This window comes from Strigops habroptila, chromosome 1 (genome assembly GCF_004027225.2).
Source record: "Strigops habroptila isolate Jane chromosome 1, bStrHab1.2.pri, whole genome shotgun sequence".
In the NCBI taxonomy this organism is placed as follows: Eukaryota; Metazoa; Chordata; class Aves; order Psittaciformes; family Psittacidae; genus Strigops; species Strigops habroptila.
Window position 1 is genome coordinate 15,119,292 of NC_044277.2, and position 18,670 is coordinate 15,137,961.

Consider the following 18,670-nt stretch of genomic DNA (forward strand, 5'->3'; position numbering starts at 1 on the left):
AGGGAGGGAGAAATTAAAACCACAGCAGTATTTTCCCATGCGGCTACAGTGAGTATCCTGCCATCTCACATGATCGGCTGTCCTGGTGGGGTGGAGTGTGGGAAGGTGTCAAAATATGTCTCTCAATTTTTATTTTTTTTTTTCTTAAAAGGGAAAGCCAGATGAGTGCCAAAAGCCCTGTTCTCTTCTTTAGCCCTGCAGTAACAAACTACATGAGTGTATGTTATTAAGATGATAAGATTAAATTTCTAGCTGCTAACATGCTATCACAACAGCAAAGGGAGGGAAAAAAAAAAGATCTTGAAAAAATTATGAAAATTAGTCTGACGGTCTCCTTTTAATAATAAGATCACTCCCAACCCCAACAGACAGTGTAGGCTGGAATTCCACAGGGCTTTTTTGTGGTCCTAATGATTTTAATAATACTTTGTGCTATGTAGCACCTTTCATTAGAGGATCACAAAGTGCTTTACAGTCACTAATTAATTAAGCCTCACAACACTCCTGTGAGATAGGTAAGTATTAGACATATATTAAGCTGAGACATTGAGAGTTAATGATTTTTTTTGCTGCATTATTCTGGCAAAATGATTGATGTTTAAGCGCCGTATGTGCATTATATGTCTGTGTGTGGGTGTGTAATATATATGAGTGTAAAAATATTAATTTTACTATCCCTTAACAAAGAGGTCCTACTTGAGCCTGTCGACTGATAATATCATGGTTTTCATAGACCCTTGACTCAGTTAGCTCGTCTACTTGTGCATCTACTTGTACAAAGAGCAGCCAGTGGCATCTAACGAAATTCAGACATCTTTCTAAATGTAGTATTCTGCTGAAAAGAGCATATGACTAAGATCTGACCTAAACCTGCAGTGCAAGCGCAAGGCAACAACCATACTGTTGCAATAGGCTTTGATGACAAGTCATCACGTTCAGTAAAAGTAGTCAGCAACAGCAATGACCCATGGGGGGAGCTGATAATCAGGAGGTAATTAGCCATTATCTTCATCACACATAAGAAACTATCGATTATCAGAATTAGCTTTTTTTTTTTTTCCTTGTTTAAAAGAACTACTGTAGTCACTATGGTAATTCATTATCTGAAATACAAACTGATTTTAGCAGAAATTTCCACTTTTTGCTTCCAGGGATAAACTGATACGAATGATTGTTGAACAGAAAAGTCTGTATCTTGCAGATGCATGAATCTTGTAGAATAGTCTTGGCTGGTTTTGAGGGAAACTGTATATAGCTATTAGTATGATTTCCACTTTAAAGTAGCTGAGAGTGATCATATCAGGTAAAAAAAAAACCAAAACAAAACCCACATAGTTTAAAGGTAATTTCAGTGTAATGAAAATAAGATACTAAAACCTGGGTTATGGACCTCAAAGACAAGTTCTGCAACTTGGACCTTATCCAGGGTTCCCTCAGCTCAAGAAGTCTTTTCATTCATATCAGGCTTAATAATTCTTTTATTTTGGGAAGATCGCCGTTTCCAGTGACGAAAAGGTAGTTCAGTCCCAATGGCTGTTCATCACTTGGCCTCTTTACCCAGCAAATGTGCTTATTATTACAATGGCATTTTTGAGATGTGGGAAGTTGCCCACTAACAACAAAAGTGACACCACTAAATTTGTTTCAAGTGGAACATGAGGCAGCCAGCAGATGATAACTTCCAATTGCTGATGGCAGAGCCTGGATGTGAACCAGCTATTCATATTCCATTATCCATCCCATTAGGCCAGTCCCATTATGATGCACAATACCTGCTAATATATGTGAATTTTTAAGGCACTTTCATTTTCTACAGCATTTATTCAGCTCGTTTTCAACACTTACTTTAAATATGATTTAAACTTGTTTTTTGGTGAACATCACTTCTGAGATAATTTGTGTATGTGTGTGTGTGCGTGCATGCGTGCAAGAGCATGTGTGTCTGTCTGAGGAGAAGGCAGCTATGGGATTTGTCCCATTTGAAGGAAGAAGAGAACAGCAGCCACTATCTGTATAGTGCCCACTAATAGAAGCATGTGAATGTACAATAGGCATAATGATGTTTTTAAGTAAAAAACATATTTTGAATGCATAATTTAGGAGGGAAAACCTTTTTTTGTTTTGTTTTGCAGATATACAGATCAGCTCTCAAAATGTCTTCTGTGTCTTCCGTGCATCTTCTAAGACAATTGCATTAGCCCGCCTGCTAGTTGACTAATAGAATTAATAATTGTAAAAAGCACTCTAAAGCCACATGCCTTATGAAGTCAATGCTGGGTATGATTTTACAAGTATGTGATCCATTTTTTCAAGTGAAATTGTTAACTGAAAACGTTCTTGGCACACAATAAAACATTGTGCAGTCTGTTATTTGTCTTAGAGATAGTAATTTCAGAGCGGCTATATTCTTTCTGTATCTAACTTATGACTTGCTAGGGGATGGTTTCTTCGATTTAGGAGTATTGCAAATGTAGTTTTATTTACATAATATGTCTCTGAAAAATGATAGTGGTGGAATTTCAGCGACAAAAAAAGCCAACCTTCTGTCTTTTCTTACTGTCCCCTTGAGTGGATATCAAGCAAATAAATGTCAGATGATTTTTCAAAAGCTAAAAGAAGAAAGAGGGGAAAATACTTTTAAATTCAACTTAAAGTTTTAATATTTAAATCAGTGTTATCTTCTTTCCTTTCTTTCTCCAAGTGTAGAATACTGCATGAAAAAGCTCCATTAGGCAGATATGTTTTGTCTTCCCCCTCTCCATATATCAGGAAAATTTGAACCAAAGTATCTAGATCTGGGGTAGTGTCTATTTAGCCTGTATGCTGTCCAGATTTTTCTTTTCTTTGCTTTATGGATTTTTTTTTCTGTCTTTTTCTCTGACTCTCTTCTGTCAGTTGCTGTGAAGATAGCAAATCTCTAAACTTCCCTTATCTGCCAAAAATATCTGTAACAAAAACATTTTAAAACATTGCGTTTAGTCTTGTTTAATTTTGACTGAGGTAACAGTCATGATGTTTACTTTCTTGATTTCTGATTTTTCTTCACTGCCGTCAGGACTCCTTTCTCTGTCCTCTGCCATGAATTGCATTTAAACAGAAGTTATTTTAAAAATGGTTTGGGATGTGTAACCAGGAGAAAAATACAGACTTAGCTGAACACCTACCAGGAATGCTCACATATATTTTTAGTGTGTGTTAACCAAGAGCATTCACAAGTTCCACAGCGAAGCAGTAATACTAAAAGGCTGAGGACTATCAAAGCATAAATGCTTTGAATTATATATGTGCACATGTTGTTTTAGTAGGCTGAGACTGCATTGTACTAGTTCTCTTACCACAACAGGAAATCTTTCTTTTCTCTTAGTTCTGAGTGACTTCAGGTTCAGAATTATTGGCGGGGGGGAAGTAAAATTCAGTGCATATATATCCTGGTAGGTGTGGTTGGCATTACAGAGAAGGCACTTAGTTCCCAAGAATGTGTGTCTTCTACAGTAAGGAATCACAGTAGGCATTTAAGAAACCTATTAAGACCACACGGAGTGTCAAAATTTCTGTAACACAAGCTGGCATTCTGTGTGAAAGCCGTTCCACTGTAGCCCATGCTGCCTGTGGATCAGCTCAACCACAAAGACAACAGAGCCAGCCCAAGACACAAGTTGAACACTTCCCCTGAGAAGTTGTCTGTTTTTATCAACATAACATACAGTGCCCTTTCATGTAGAGCAGATGTAAATAGGAGTATGTACAGACGCCTGTTCTTTTATTTTTAACCTCTGTCCACAGCCGTACTTCTCAAAGTACTGTTCTGAGAAGGTCACCAGTGGTTTTTAAAGGCCTGGGTACAGCACCATTTGGAGCGCATCAGTGCTGCTCCCAGAATCACGAGGCGGTCCCCTTTGTAGAGCAGTATCTCCAGTGCCTCCGTAGGTGCCCAGTTGTGACAGGCATGGGAACGGGGGCTCAGGCTCGAGTCTGCAGCTCACATCTCATGTGTGGTACTGCAGGCTGCTGCCACCGGACCACACACAATTTGGCAGAGAAACATCCATCGTTGTAGACAGCATTGGCAAAGATAAGAGCACAGAAAAAGTTGTAGCACATCTGTCTTCTGCCCCTAACTAGCATGTGAACACAAATGGATCAAACCAGCTGGTGATGAATATCAAATCCAGAACCACACAGTGGAGAGTGCAGGGAAGTTTCATATATATGTTTTCTCTAAGTAGGCTGGGGAAGGTGAAGATATGTAGCAGATGAGAAATTTGGCTTAGTACCTCCATAGTTTGATTGCTTGTTCTTCCATAATCTCCCGTGTTCAGCTAGCAGCTAACTCACCGGTGGCAGACTCCTTCCTTTCTCTCTGGTCCTTATAGCTGTCCTGTCTCAGCTTTCTTTAATGCATCCAGAAAGAGTACTGGCAGGTTTAGCAATAGTGGCTATGTCCGCAAGGAGGACTGAGCAGAGGAAGGTTCGACTGTTTAGATCCATGTGGATTCCAGGTGGTTTTGGGGTAGATCCTGACTTAGCCACGCAGCGATGTCAGCTGTCTGGATCCAGGCCTGTAAAATTTTATTGACAATGGGTTTCCTAATAAAGTTAGTTTTTCTTTGTTTGGCAAATAGAACTAATTACATGAATAATGGACTGTGGGGCCAGACTTTAGAATATCCATATAATCCTGTTTGAAGTTTATGGGCAGTACGATGGGGGAGCTTTTGCTATAGAGAAACTGATACCTGCTTAGGAAAAATACTTTCTCTGAAGCCTGAAGTTACTTACTCTCCTAAATCTTTTTCCTTCCTAGTAACTTGTTTAAGTTCTTCTGATTATGTCCTTTAGATGTATTTTTGCAGAGCTACATGATATGTAGTTGTACAGTATATGAACATTAGACTGTTTATTTTTCCCCTTAGTTTTTAAAAATTATTTTAAAAGAAGCATTCATTTAAAATTATTTCTGCCAGACCATTATCTTCTGAAATGATAATGAAACCTGTAATTCACTGACTCTGATGGCAATGCTTTTGCAGGCTTTAAAGTCTTCTTTTTAGTTAAGTTCAGTCTCAGTGTGATTTTTTTTTTTTTACATGTAAAATTCCAGTTTTCTGCATAGTCTAAAAACCTGTTTGACAAAAGTTTTCTGAAAAGTTCATGTATTCATATAGTTCAGAATGCTTCAAGAAGTGCCAGCTTTGTATTCTGTAATATATCTTGAATAATTTTATAGGGTTTTTTGCTTTTTTTCTTTTTTTTTTTTTTCCTTTTCTTTTTCTGTGGTAGATATGGTCCGGAAAAAGAACCCCCCTCTAAGAAACGTTGCTAGTGAAGGTGAGGTACAGACCCTTGAGTCTACAGGTACTGAAAGTGAAGAGTCTGGAAGGAAAAAAGAATTTTCCGCAGAGCAGATGCAAGAAAACACTGACCAGGGTGATGCGGCAGAGTTAAATAACAAGGAGGAACTTTGCATGCATGTCCAAGAGCCATCTTCCAGCATTAAAAAGGACTTGAAAAGCTCAGTGCTGAGTGAAAAGGCTGGCTTCAATTATGAAAGCCACAATAAGGGAGGAAATGTTCCATCCTTCCCTCATGATGAGGTGACAGACAGAAATATGCTGGCTTTCTCATCTCCAGCTGTTGGGGGAATCTGTGAGGCCTTGAAGTCTCCTCAAAAATCAGATGCAGATGACACCCAAGATGTGGTCTGTACCCCATCAGGAGATGCAGCGGAGACAAATGAGGAGCATCAGATGTCGCCAAAAGCTTCAGATGAAACAGCGCAAGTGCAAAGTGGTCCAACCGATGGCCAAGGCTCAAGCCCAGTCCCCATGGCCTCAAAAAACCCACAAGTGCCTTCAGATGGGGGTTTAAGGCTGAACAAATCCAAACCAGATTTGTTGGTAAATGATAACCCAGATACGGCGCCTCTGTCTCCAGAGCTTCAGGACTTCAAATGTAACATCTGTGGATATGGTTACTATGGGAACGACCCCACAGATCTCATCAAACACTTCCGCAAGTACCACCTAGGACTGCACAACCGCACCAGGCAGGATGCTGAGCTCGACACTAAAATTTTGGCTCTCCACAACATGGTGCAATTCAGCCACTCCAAAGACTTCCAGAAAGTCAACCGCACTGTGCTTTCAGGGGTGCTGCAGGACATCAATTCCCAGAGGCCTGTCTTGTTAAATGGGACTTACGATGTGCAGGTTTGTATTTTCCCAGCCTCTCCACTTCTGCTGACTGCCTTCCCAACTGCAAAGTCAGTTATTTGCAAAGCCTCTCCTACCTACGTGATTCTATTTCGCAGAACTTGCTTAAGCCTTAAGAACCTTTTTGGTCTATTTTGGTGAGGCTTTCTGCAGGTCTGCTGAGCATCTTGTACTGCAGAGGAGTACTTGTTTTTTTGACCAATGATATTTCTGTGTATGATTTAGTCATTGTGGTAATCAATAGCAAAAGATCTTATTCAGCAAACAGGCAAATTGCTGAATTGCTAATCATATTTGAAGGATTTGCTGTCACGAAAAGAAAAGAGCAAATAATAATGAAAAATAACAACCAGATAGACAAAAGACAGCAGCTGGAAATTAAAAATGTAATCCTAAATTATCAGCTGCCGGGAGTCAAGATTTGGCTTATTGATTCTTTATTAAGATAAAATAAATGGCAAGTCTTGGCAACTCTGAAGTTGTCTAGTGCCAGAAAAACAGGATACACAATGGGTATTTAAAACATTTAAAAAAGTAACAGTAATCTATGCTGTGCTTCACGTTAGTGAGCCTGCAAGGAAAGGGCTGTTGCCTCAGTCATTTTTGCATCTAGTTGGAGCCAGGGAAAGAACTACAGATACTGCTGTAACAAAGAGAAAAAAAATCTAATTTTTCCATGAAAGAGTGGACTCAAAAGCTTTTTCATGGAGTATCTGTTAGTTTCTTATCAGCCAATATTTAATTAGTTAAAAAAAAAATAGATGCTGCTTTAAAAAAATCCTCTCATGAGAGAGCTGAGAGGTACAGTAGGGTAGCTCAATATCCTATGATTAAAAAAATCATGTGTTAAGAAAAAACGACAAAATAACAAAGTTTGCATGCAAAACGAATTAAAATGTTCATCCAATTTCAAGTGTATGTTTTCATACCTGATGTCTGAATTAGTAGTAATCACCAGACAAAACTCCAGAGTATGCTAAAATAGAAAGGCAGAAGGTGGAAAATATTTAATAATGCTTGCTGAAACTGCAGCTATAGGAAAAAAAAACTCAAAGCAGATTAAGATGGCCAACATCTAACCTCAAGTAAGAAGCTGAAAGCAGAATACAAGTCAGGAACTTGAAGCTTTTTAAGTGATTTAAACTTTTCCTCTTTTTTCAGAAACTCTACCACTTCTTTATGGAGCAGCAAATCAAACTAAGGTCATTACTATGCTAAAAGCTGCAATCTTTGAACTGTCTTATTAAAAGATCACGTCAGACACTCTCTTCTGTCAAACTGTGATTAGAAAGCAAATACGTGATTTAGTTAAAAGAGGTTAGAAATGAATAATGTCAGAATGTGAAATGATGGTTTATAATTAGCACATAGTATGATGTTAATACCTGGATTTCCTGCTATAGTTTCAGTTTGCTGACTCCAGGGACAGCATCTTAGAGCAACTGATCCATGCTGTCAGGAAGACGTTCAAACTGGAACAGATCAGGCGTACAGTATAGAGGAATTTGAGTTTCTAAACACACTTTCATTTCCTCCAAACAATTGTTTCGTTAGGTCCTTAGTTATTTATAGGAAAGTTTATGCTTGATTAGAATGAGCTGGACACTTTTCCTATGCACTGCTTTCAGAAATAAAACAGATGTGTGAGCTATCTCAGTTTGAACTGATAGAAGGAGAAATAAAACAGCTGAACCTAGACTATACTTGTCTACTAAACCCTGGCAGCAAGATACTGCAAGGGAGACAAAAAGTGGTAGGAAACAGCCCATAGATAATCTACTTAAGATCAGTCTTTTCTCAGACGAAAAACATTTTCCAAAATAGAACAGGCAGCCTATACAATGTTGGCAATTTATTTTAGAGAAAAAAAAAATTGGATCTGGAAACTTAATTTTTAAGAGTGCTAATTTTCCCTGCCCGATTTGGGAAGAGAAGATAAAATAAGCTTTTGTGGCAAATGCCATACTTCATCACTTGCACATGCACCAGATGTTGATCCAAAGCATGTCAGAAGATAAGTAACTGATTAATATTTTTATGCTTTCTCCTCCCCCACTCCCAATACAGAGCAGCTTTGTGAGATTCATAAACACAGCAAAAGAACATTTGAAAATCCCCTTTGCACCCACACATGTTTATATTGCTACTATGTCCATTTTGGAGGGGATTTTTCTCAGGCATGTAAACGGCTGGCGTCTACTGCTGCAATGAGGGATTGTATTGATTGCAGCTCTGGTTAAAATTGGTTCAGTCAGACTCCTGTGTAACATGGAGAAGGAACTGAACCTGAATAATTGGTTCATCTAAACAACATTATTTTGTATAGGTACTGGGCTAAAGGAAAATAATCCCTTTGTAATTAACTTAAAATAGTAGTGGACTGGGCTTAAGGTCTGATTTATTGATCCCCTTGCACTTAACAAACTGTTCTATTGTAGCTGGGGTGGAAGTTATCAATGGATTTATGGTCTCAGGCCAGGGAGCTGGGTGCAGAAGCCAGAGGATGAAGATGACTGACTTTGATCTGGCTCACAGTGGTCAAAGACAAGGGTATATGAAGATTTGTAGTACTGAGAGATGCTACTGAGCCCCATAGTTTGCATTCATAACAAAAGCAAACAAAAAAGCAATAGAAAAATGTCTGAGTGCAGAAAAACCTAGTGTCTTCTATCTGCAGATAGGTAGGGATGTGGTCCCTTTGCCAAGGGCTTGGAAGAAAATCAAATGCGTTTTTGAACGTACACCACAGAAGTGAAGTCTGTCTGAGCAAACTTAACACCCCCTCCCCCTTAAAACAGTTCCTCACCCCCAACCCTAAACCCTGCTTTTAGGGTTGGAGGTTTTTTCGGTTGGTTGGTTGTTTTTTTGGTTGATTTGTGGGGGTTTTTTTTGTTTATTTGTTTGTTTGGGTTTTTTTAGGGGTTTTTATTTTTTTTTAGGTTTTTTTTTTTTTTTTTAATTTATCTGTATTGCAGTCATCAGAACAGTAGGGATACACATTTGGCTTTACATCCAGGTACACAACTGTTGGGACTGTGTTTTGTAGTACAAAAAGAGGATTTGGCTGGGAACTGTGTAAATAATCCAAGCTTTCTGGCCTTACTACTGTGTAGATTTTTACTTGACTTGAATATTTAATCCAGCAACATTCTTTTGTCTTCTTTGAAAATGTTTTGAAAATTTCCGTACACTTTGTTCCCATGCTTTTGGTTCATAAGTTATGATAAATTCCATTGAATTTGGTAAAATCACAGAACCGTTTCTGGGAGATTAGCTTTCTTGCCAATATAGATTTCAGAAAACATTTGCTAGCACATCTCTGGATTCCCAAAGAATGTGTTAATCAGCTTTATTGCTTTTATCAGAATAATATTTGAAGTGAGTTGAACGGATCAACTTTTGCTGGTGCCCCTCATTACTTTTTCTTCACATTTAATTGATCAATCTCTCTATGCAGCTTTGTCTTGCTAGCAATTTTAGCCTATGTATGGCTTTGTGGATGTGCCTACAGCAGAACACTTTAAACCAGATCTAAAGACTTAAAGTAAAATTCAGGTGACTAAGTTAACAGCTATGATACTAAAAACCATTGCTTTGCTGCTGTATGAGTAAGTCTCCTTCTGTGTTTGATCTAATGACTCTTTAATGTATATGGAAAGGTCTGGAGACAGTCAAGTTACTAGCAAGTAGGCAGGAGGCTTTTTTTCATCCCATTTTTTTTTTTTTTTTATAGTAGAGGGTGTGACAGCTTCAACAGAAAGGCTGGAGAATGCTGTCTTCCACTTATCAGCTTGTAGCTAAGGGGCAGGACATTGCCCAGTGAGGGGGAAGAAGGGGGCTTGGATCCCCTCTGACAGAGCAAGGAAAGGAGCCTACTTTTCCTGTTTCCTGAACAAGTGTTCAAGCCATTAGACTATTGTATAAAAGGGAGCATGACCCTACTTCCTGATACGTTGTAAAAGAAAACAGTGTCCCTCAAAGAAAGGACTGAAACATCTGCATTCAGGTGAGGGTTTCAGATGGCACATCCCAAGGGAGAAGGGTATTCATGCAGCCATGAATAAAGACATACTGCAGTGCTCAGCAGTTCTTATGGTTGACTCTAGCCAGCTTCACATTGTGTATGCTACCTTTGAGGAGCTTCCTGCTCAGCATGGTCCTGGCTCTAGAGCTTGTTGTCGCAGACCTGTCTCCTCTTATTTTCAGCCATTAAAGAGATTCAGACTCCTGTCCGAAAGTACTAAGAAGTGTTGGCTTGATTTTTTTTTAATCCAGCCCTCTCATTTAGATTGTTTCGTGGTGTTAGATAGTAGACTGCCATAAAAGAGAAGACGACAAATTTCTGAAAAAGCTATGGGCTGATAAAAGCCATCCAAAAGTTTCTTCGTTGTATTTCAGTGAGCTTGGGGGAAAAGCAAAAAAAGAAAGTATTACATTGTCTGATTGTCCCACAGACTAATAAGAGATTGGCAGCAGATTTTTTCTTTTGTGGTGCTAGACATCTCATATTAGGAGAGTTGTCCTGTACCACTCAGCCTAATCCTTTGTCACATCTGAATATGGGTAACAACTTTTCCAGGATTTTCACAGCAACTGAGAACACTTCTGGAAGTCAGCTGCAAGCCTATGCAGGGCCCTAGAAAGTGGCAGAAGCGCCCACACAGGCAGAGTGTGTAAAGCTCTTCCGTTTGTCTCCTTTAGAAATCAGCGGTGAGCTTCATGTGCCTACAGAATGTTAATGCATGTGTGGTTTTTTTTAGTGGTCTGGATTTCAATCTATCAAATCTGGCAGCTCTTCTGTTCTCATGTTGGAAGTGTGGGACTAGTATAAAGTCTAGTCTAACTAAGATTCAGCTGAGTGAGAACCAGTAGTTTTATTAATAGTTTCTGCTTTTTATGCTCCACTTTTATATTAGCAGTTTGATTGAACATGAAGCTGTGAAGGTAAGACTAAAAAATCTGTAGGGATTCATAGGGGTACAGATTTAATTAACATCCCTTCTCACGTTAAAGGTTTTCCTCTACATTTTTGGTGGTTTTGGCAAAGGGTCTCTTACAAATACGGTGAGAATCTAGACTGGAGGCATAAACAAGTACAGCATTTACTTTGTATTAGTAACAAATCAAATCTTAAAGTTGAACTTTGTCATCAAGTGGGTTTCCTACAAGGTGACATGGATACATAACTAGTTGACATGAGCAAATGAAAACACGTACATGAATGAATTTGATTTTCCTCATATCTTAGACAAATGGATCCAAATTTTATATTGTTGGTTTTATTGACTTTAGCTCAATTGTCCGTAAAACAGGAATTGCATCTAAATAAACTGACCAGTGACTGCTGGATATCATATGTTCCAGTCTCTTGAACTAGTTTATACCGTGCTAGATCTTGAAGGGTGCTAGGACAGACCTTGGATGAAGGTGGCCCAGAAGGCCCATTTCCTCTGTCAGCCACATTGCAGGCTCTTCCTGTGGACCTCCCTGCTTAAGGCTGTCAAGCTGTCTTGGGTATTGCACCCACCTGTGTGCATACCTGTTTATTTCAAGTCTCATTTCTGGGTCATGATCAGGCTTTGAGACTGCCTTGCACACTGAGAGAATCACACCTCATGAACACAGGAGTCAGTCATCTCTTTTAAACCATAGACATGAAAAAGAAATGGTGGCAGGTGGAGAAATGGGTGGTCGTAAAACATGTGTGTATATGCATTCATATGCGTATGCTTGTGTGTGTGTATACGTATATGTGCTTCTTTTTCTCATATATATGTCTGCATACGTGCATATATATATATATATATATATATAAAAAATGTGAAAAAGCACCTGTGGTCTTACAGGCATCTAAATTATATGTTGACTACAGCTGTTAAGTAATGATTTATATTGTTATAAGTAGTAGAAGTTTTTAATATCATTTCTGGGGAGACATTAGCAAGTTTACTCTTCAGAATGATATGCAGTGATTTACAGCAGCTACTTAGCTGCTAAGTAGTAAGTGCCTGGGAACATTCACTTGCCCTGTGACAGAAATGAGGTATTTTAGCTGCCTTTCAGTGAGAAGTAGTCTACTCTCATATTAGAGCATTCGGATGGGCAGTTTCTGTGGAACAACTGAGCTATATTCACAACTGTCAAGGCAAAGTTGTTTATGTGTTAATATTCCTCATCTTTATCCCAGAGATATCTGGTAGTCTTTGAAGAAACATTAATGAAGAAAGTTGGTAAGACTAGTAATAGTCACAGATACATTTAAAGACATAAACTGCTAAGCTAGCCCACAGAAATGATGAGAGGCTCAAAAAATAAAGTTGCTTGGGAAAAAGGAAAGCAGCTAGGTTTTCTTCTGGTGTAAATCAGTACAAGTTTGACCTCAGAGTCTGTGAGGTTGTTTGAGTTTACAGTAGCCAAGGAACTGTCTGGTAATTTTATATTTATAGAGAGAGAATAGAAGCGATTGTGCTTCTTTTAGATGCTAGATATTAGTCTACTAGGATTAGCTAGCAAATGAAAGTCTTGATTCTGTGTTCCTTACTTCTGTTGGTTTTGCACATCTGGTCTCCTGACCTTAATTTAAGTCCTTTATTGTTTTGTCACTGTCTTTGTTTTAAAAATACCTTTTAAATTCTATTGTCAAAACCCATACTGGCTTCAGTGATAACAGAATAGACCTTGAGAAGGATACACTCATCTTGAATGAATGTGGCCTGATAGTTTGCTTTCTTATTTTGGTAAGTACAAATAGCCCAGAAAGCCAGGAGTTTGCCCTGAGTCTTTGCCTCACTTGTGCAACATAGTCTGCCTACCTATAAATCAGTCACACTGTGGTGAATAGTTTTAAGAATATACTCTGCAGATTCTCCTAGTTTTACATGCAGAAAGAACGAGAGAGAAGGGAGTTCTCCATAGTGGAGGTTAGAGAACTGGGTGGTGTTACACAAACTTGCATGAAAGCCAGGAATCTGTTCTGGCCTGCACAACATGAAGAACTTCATAAATGTGGGATGGTTAAAATGTTCTGGATGCTATATTGCACAAAGCAAATGAATAAACAAGAGCATTAGAAAATATTTTAGGATTAGAAGATTAAGAATAATTGGCAAAGGCAGACTGGATGGCTCAGGAGATTGGTAAGGGATCTGGAGCCTTTCACCTCCTGATTAGCCAAAGATGTAACCCAGATAATCAAAAAAAGGAAGATTTGTTAACGTTTGATGTTCCAGTGCAGATGGCTGGTCTAGTTTCTAATCAGTAGTTGCAGAAGAAGCCAGGGGTCAAGACAGTTTTACTCTGTGAGACTTGTGGTTGAATCTCTTATGTGGATATAGGCCACTAGTTTCTGCAGGTAGAATGTTCTTCATGAAATTTATGATTACAGGAGCTGGCAGACTTTGTCTTCCTTGGTATTTTTTTCATTTTCTGTAATAGTATTTGTAAACTGCTTTGGTGTAATAAAATTTAGGATTGAACTTTGAAAAGGGGGTAGGAGAATAGAGTAGGGTGGCATTTGGATCGAGAGCAGATTAAATACCAAAGACACACTTTAAAAAACACTGAAATTACCTCTCCTTGCCCAAGTCCATCTATTCGATGAAATCATTGTTTTCGGTCTGACTAATTAAGGTAATGCAGACATATCTGTTAGATACATATAGTGCAATTACACAGCTTTGTTGAAGTACTTGCCAACATGCTTTAGAAAGTACATCTTGAAACACTGTCAGTTATCGTGTTATCTTTTCTCCTCTTTCTGGCTATTTTTGGAAATGTGCGTGGTGTATGAGGCGGTAGCTTAGTTGTATTAACACATGAACTTCAATCCTGGGGTAAATTCTTTCCCAGTCTTCTAGATTTTGATAATTTCCCCCATTAGCGAATGAATTTAATAATTAAAATTTTTGAGTTTCAGGGAGTCTTACTGTGAAATGCGTTTCAGTTTAATCCCAGACTGAGACATGGCTTTGAACCATCTCAAGCACAGTAGTGGTGAATCCATTCTAATTGTTGTCTTCCTCTATACGGCATAATAATAGCAGCTATATTGCCGTAACTGCAGTGCTGGAGGAGTAAGTGATAATCCCAGGGTCTCACAAGCAAGTGACAGTGAAGGAAAGAACTAAACCAGTCCAAACAGATGCCTTGAATGTTAGGTTCCCTTTAAAAAGAGAAAGATGAAGATTAGTTTTCTTCTGTGCTTACTGAGTGAACTGTAGCTCTATAGGTGCCCTTACATTTCCAGTGCAAGCTGTACCTGTATTTATGACTGCCACTGATTATATGTCAGCTGGCACTTTGGACTCCACTGCTGTAATAGAATTGCAGAATTTTAGCATTGCTTTTGTTTAGTTTCTTCTTCTTTATGTTGGGGAGGGGTGTCTACTTAAGAAAACAGAACTCTCTCAGGGCAAAGCAGGGGACTAGGTTTTTTTTGGATCAGAATGAAATAGGGGAATAAATACAAGAAACTATCACTTCTGATACATACAGAAATGTGGATATTTATTTCTAGGGTATATACATATTTCCCACCCATCTTTCTCCTTCTCTTTCTCCTGTATCTTTTCTCTTTCTGCAGCAGGTCAGAAAGAGCAGGAGGTTAAGGACAATTACATATCCAGTGAAGGATTTTAGTGCCTGTACAGAGATACAATATGTAACTGAAAAATCTGAAAGTCAAGCCAAGACTTGAACATTTGTGTGCATGAATCCCAACAGTTCTGCAGATGTGTAGGCTTCTTCCAAATTTGGCAGGCTAAAAGCTGAAACAGCTTCAGTTTATACTGTCACTTCAAGTGCTTCTCCGAATCTCTTTGCAAGGAAGCCACTTTTTTCAGTTCTCTTTACCTGATGACCCCAAGGGGGCTTTCACTAGGTTTTGCTGTGTGTGAAAAATGGCTTTTGTGTGTAATAACAGTAAGACGATCCTGTGTTACTTTCAGGTACATGCTTTCCTAACAGGACACATTGTTTTGAATTGTGGCAGGGTAGTCAGGGAAATGCCAACCCAATAACTGGTAATCGGTTACAGTCCAGTGCTATAAAGATTGTGTGTCCTCCCCCATTGCCAGAGGTTAACACAGATAGTGTGAGAACGCTTAGTTCTATTTTATCCTCTTATGATGGAGAGAAGGATGTATTAGCATGGGACACAAATTTGCTATGTAGGCCACTAAGTAGGATTACCACAAGTTACAGACATAATGTGATTTACAGTCCATTGTACAAAATGCTAGTACTAATATGGTTTTCCAGTGTTCAGAAATGAAAGTAATTAGCAATGAGCAGCAGCTGGGATTATTGTCACTCACAGTTTCTAACTGCTGTCTACAGAGTGTCTGCAAAATAGGTTTGTTATCTGTAGGCTGAGAGTAATGGGCGTATTTACTCATTAGAGCCACTTAAGGTAAAGCGTTTTGGCCAGTTTTCTGTGCATGCATAGAACAAACATAAGTATCTAATTAAATGAGCAAAACCAGATCACCTTGCAACTTATGTAATCGCACAGCAAGCTGCTGTTATTTTCTGTTTACCATAATTCCATCAGTCCTTTCTTTAAGTTGTCTTTCAACACCATTGAGACTTTGAAGTAATGCAGTGGATGGAGACTTGGAAGTGCCAGATACTGCAGGGCAGGCCCAAATCCCACTGTTGTCAGTGGATCAGGCTTTGCATGCCTTTGTCTCCAGTTCTTGCTTGCCATAAAATGAATAGTATGAAGTATTTTCTGTAGTACAGAACATCTCTTTTCCAAAGAACCTCTTCAAAACCAAATTCATAACTTGATACCAGTACTTGGAGCCCCAGTTTAAGTGAAAATGTTATTACAGCTAAGTCCTAGGTATTTGGCTGCCCAACTCACCATTGCCTAATGAGATACGTTTCCTAAACAACCAGAAAGCAATTTTCAGGTTATTTAAGAAAAAGGTTTAATCAGTGCATGGCACTGGAGTATATGATATGGAGTGATTTAGCAAAGGAGTAGATGTCTGTGGATTTTGGGTATAAAGAGGAATTAGTTTCTGGATGCCCTTTAGTATTTACTGTTCAGGAAAAGAAGCAGAGCAATGGTGACATTTTTTTCAGGAGATTCTGTCTTTGGCCTTCAAACCAGTTGTACAGGAGCAGCAAATCTCCCCCTGATGTCACGGGCAGGTGTGGTGCACTCCTGGGAAGGGCAGGCCTGCCTCCTATGAGAACACAGGGTTTAATAACATAAGCCCTGGAAGCCTTGTTTCCTTCCTGCAGACCATTTTGCTCAGAGATTATGAGAACAGTTAAGTAGACCTACCTTTTTTTTTTTCAGTGATGTCATGGACTTGGGTGTGGTAGGTTTCTTTGCCACATGCCATTTTTCTACTGTAGTTTTTCCATCCTCGTTTTACTAAAATGAGCTCTGTGCATGAGAGGAACAGAATATTTCCTTGGAGAATGTCTGCACTGAGTAATGTTTGAGAAAACTGCCTTTCATTTCAGACATCAGCCACTATGGCTGTGTTCAAGGCATCCTGGTGGATACTGGATACTCCTGTAGGAATGGTCTTCATAAGAATTGGTCATACTCTGACCCAGCAAACTGAACTTGTTATTTCAGATTTAATTTTTGTTTGCTCCTATTTAGAAAGCAGTTCTCTTGGGCTCTTAAGTGTGAATATGATTAAAACACGTAAGTGTGTTGAAAGAAAAAGACAGGGGCTGTTGTTTTTTCCATACCTGGTATAGACTCCCAGCAAAGTCTTCTGTCAAAGGGTGCAGGGATATGAGATCTGATTATTGGATCTTCTATCAATGATTTAGTGATTCAGTGAAGGAAGGAGTAGACACATTAGGGAATTGTGTATGTGTGCCTCAGTTTCCCCAAATATGTTTATTATTCATATGGAGTATATATTCATCTATGTGAAACATTTCAAAATCTTGTGGTGGTGGTTAGTGAAAGAAGCTTATGAATTAATTTTTCTCTATTTCTCTTTTTCTCATTTATTTCCTTTCTTGCTATTTGAGTGAATATACAGTGGAGCTAAAATCAGCTTATTCTTTATTCACAGGTTACTTTAGGTGGAACCTTTATTGGAATTGGAAGGAAAACTCCAGATTGCCAAGGCAACACCAAGTACTTCCGCTGCAAATTCTGCAATTTCACCTACATGGGCAACTCCTCCACTGAACTAGAGCAACACTTCTTACAGACTCACCCAAACAAAATGAAAGCAGCCCTTCCCTCCTCTGATTCTGGTAAAGCTTCAGAGAAAAACTCCAATAAATCCAGTCCTACTCTTCGACCCTGTGATTCTGGAGACTTGGGGAAGTGGCAAGACAGAATCACTGTAAAAGCAGGAGATGATACACCAGTTGGATATTCGGTGCCCATCAAGCCAATAGATTCCTCTAGACAAAATGGTACCGATACAACCAGTTACTACTGGTGTAAATTTTGCAGTTTCAGCTGTGAATCGTCCAGCTCATTGAAACTATTAGAACATTACAGCAAACAGCATGGGGGAAGCCAGGCAGGAAGCCTTCACCCAGATCTGAATGATAAGCTTTCTAGGGGATCTGTCATTAACCAGAGTGATCTAGCCAAAAATGCAGATGGGGAGTTAGTGACAAAGACAGAAAAGGGTGCGAGTGTGGCAAAAAAGAAAGACTTGACTAGCAAAGGAGCAGAGGACAGCATGGTGACAAGCTACAACTGTCAGTTCTGTGACTTTAGGTACTCAAAGAGCCATGGCCCAGATGTAATAGTGGTGGGCCCACTTCTCCGTCACTATCAGCAGCTACACAACATTCATAAGTGTACCATTAAGCACTGTCAGTTCTGTCCCCGAGGCCTCTGCAGCCCAGAAAAGCACCTTGGAGAAATTACTTACCCATTTGCTTGCAGAAAAAGTAATTGTTCCCACTGTGCTCTCTTGCTTTTGCACCTGTCTCCAGGGGTGACAGGAAGCTCTAGAGTCAAACACCAGTGCCATCAGTGCTCATTCTCCACTCCTGACGTGGACGTTCTCCTGCTCCACTATGAGAATGCACATGAAGCCCAAGCGTCTGATGTCAAACCAGAAACAAACACCCTGCCAGGGGCAGAGGGGCCGCTGACGCTCAAGGAGAACAAAGAACACTCATGTACCAAATGTGACTTTACCACCCAGGTGGAAGAAGAGATTTCCCGACACTACAGGTACAGTAAAGTTTCAAATGATTAATGATAGGAACCCAAACAAAGAGTCCTTCCTTAGTTCCTTAATTAAATGTCACCGTTCCCCAAACATTTAAGGAAACTGGAAATCAAAATATGAATGCATATAGATATAAATCTTTACAGCGAGAGTCCAATCCAACATCCGCTTTGTTTTGGAAAACCACCAGCTAAGTCAGTGGATTTAATTATACATTTAAACCTGTGCAAAGAAGAGGGAGATTTGGATTTGCGGGCCGATGCTGAAGTTCCAGCGTAT

At 39.2% G+C, this 18,670-nt stretch overlaps 1 protein-coding gene across 2 annotated transcripts in view; it reads left to right on the forward strand.

Annotated features, from left to right (window-relative positions):
* Positions 1–18,670, forward strand: part of TRPS1 (transcriptional repressor GATA binding 1) — a 214,294-nt gene that overhangs the window by 37,233 nt on the left and 158,391 nt on the right. Inside the window, exons 2-5 of one of the 2 annotated variants that reach the window (XM_030498092.1) lie at positions 2,133–2,291; positions 5,281–6,209; positions 17,264–17,450; positions 18,150–18,393. In XM_030498092.1, coding sequence (XP_030353952.1) covers positions 2,255–2,291; positions 5,281–6,209; positions 17,264–17,450; positions 18,150–18,393 — 1,397 coding nt within the window. In that variant the 5' untranslated portion in view covers positions 2,133–2,254. Of the gene's footprint in view, positions 1–2,132; positions 2,292–5,280; positions 6,210–17,263; positions 18,394–18,670 lie in introns of both variants that reach the window. The other variant, XM_030498086.1, reaches the window with a different exon arrangement.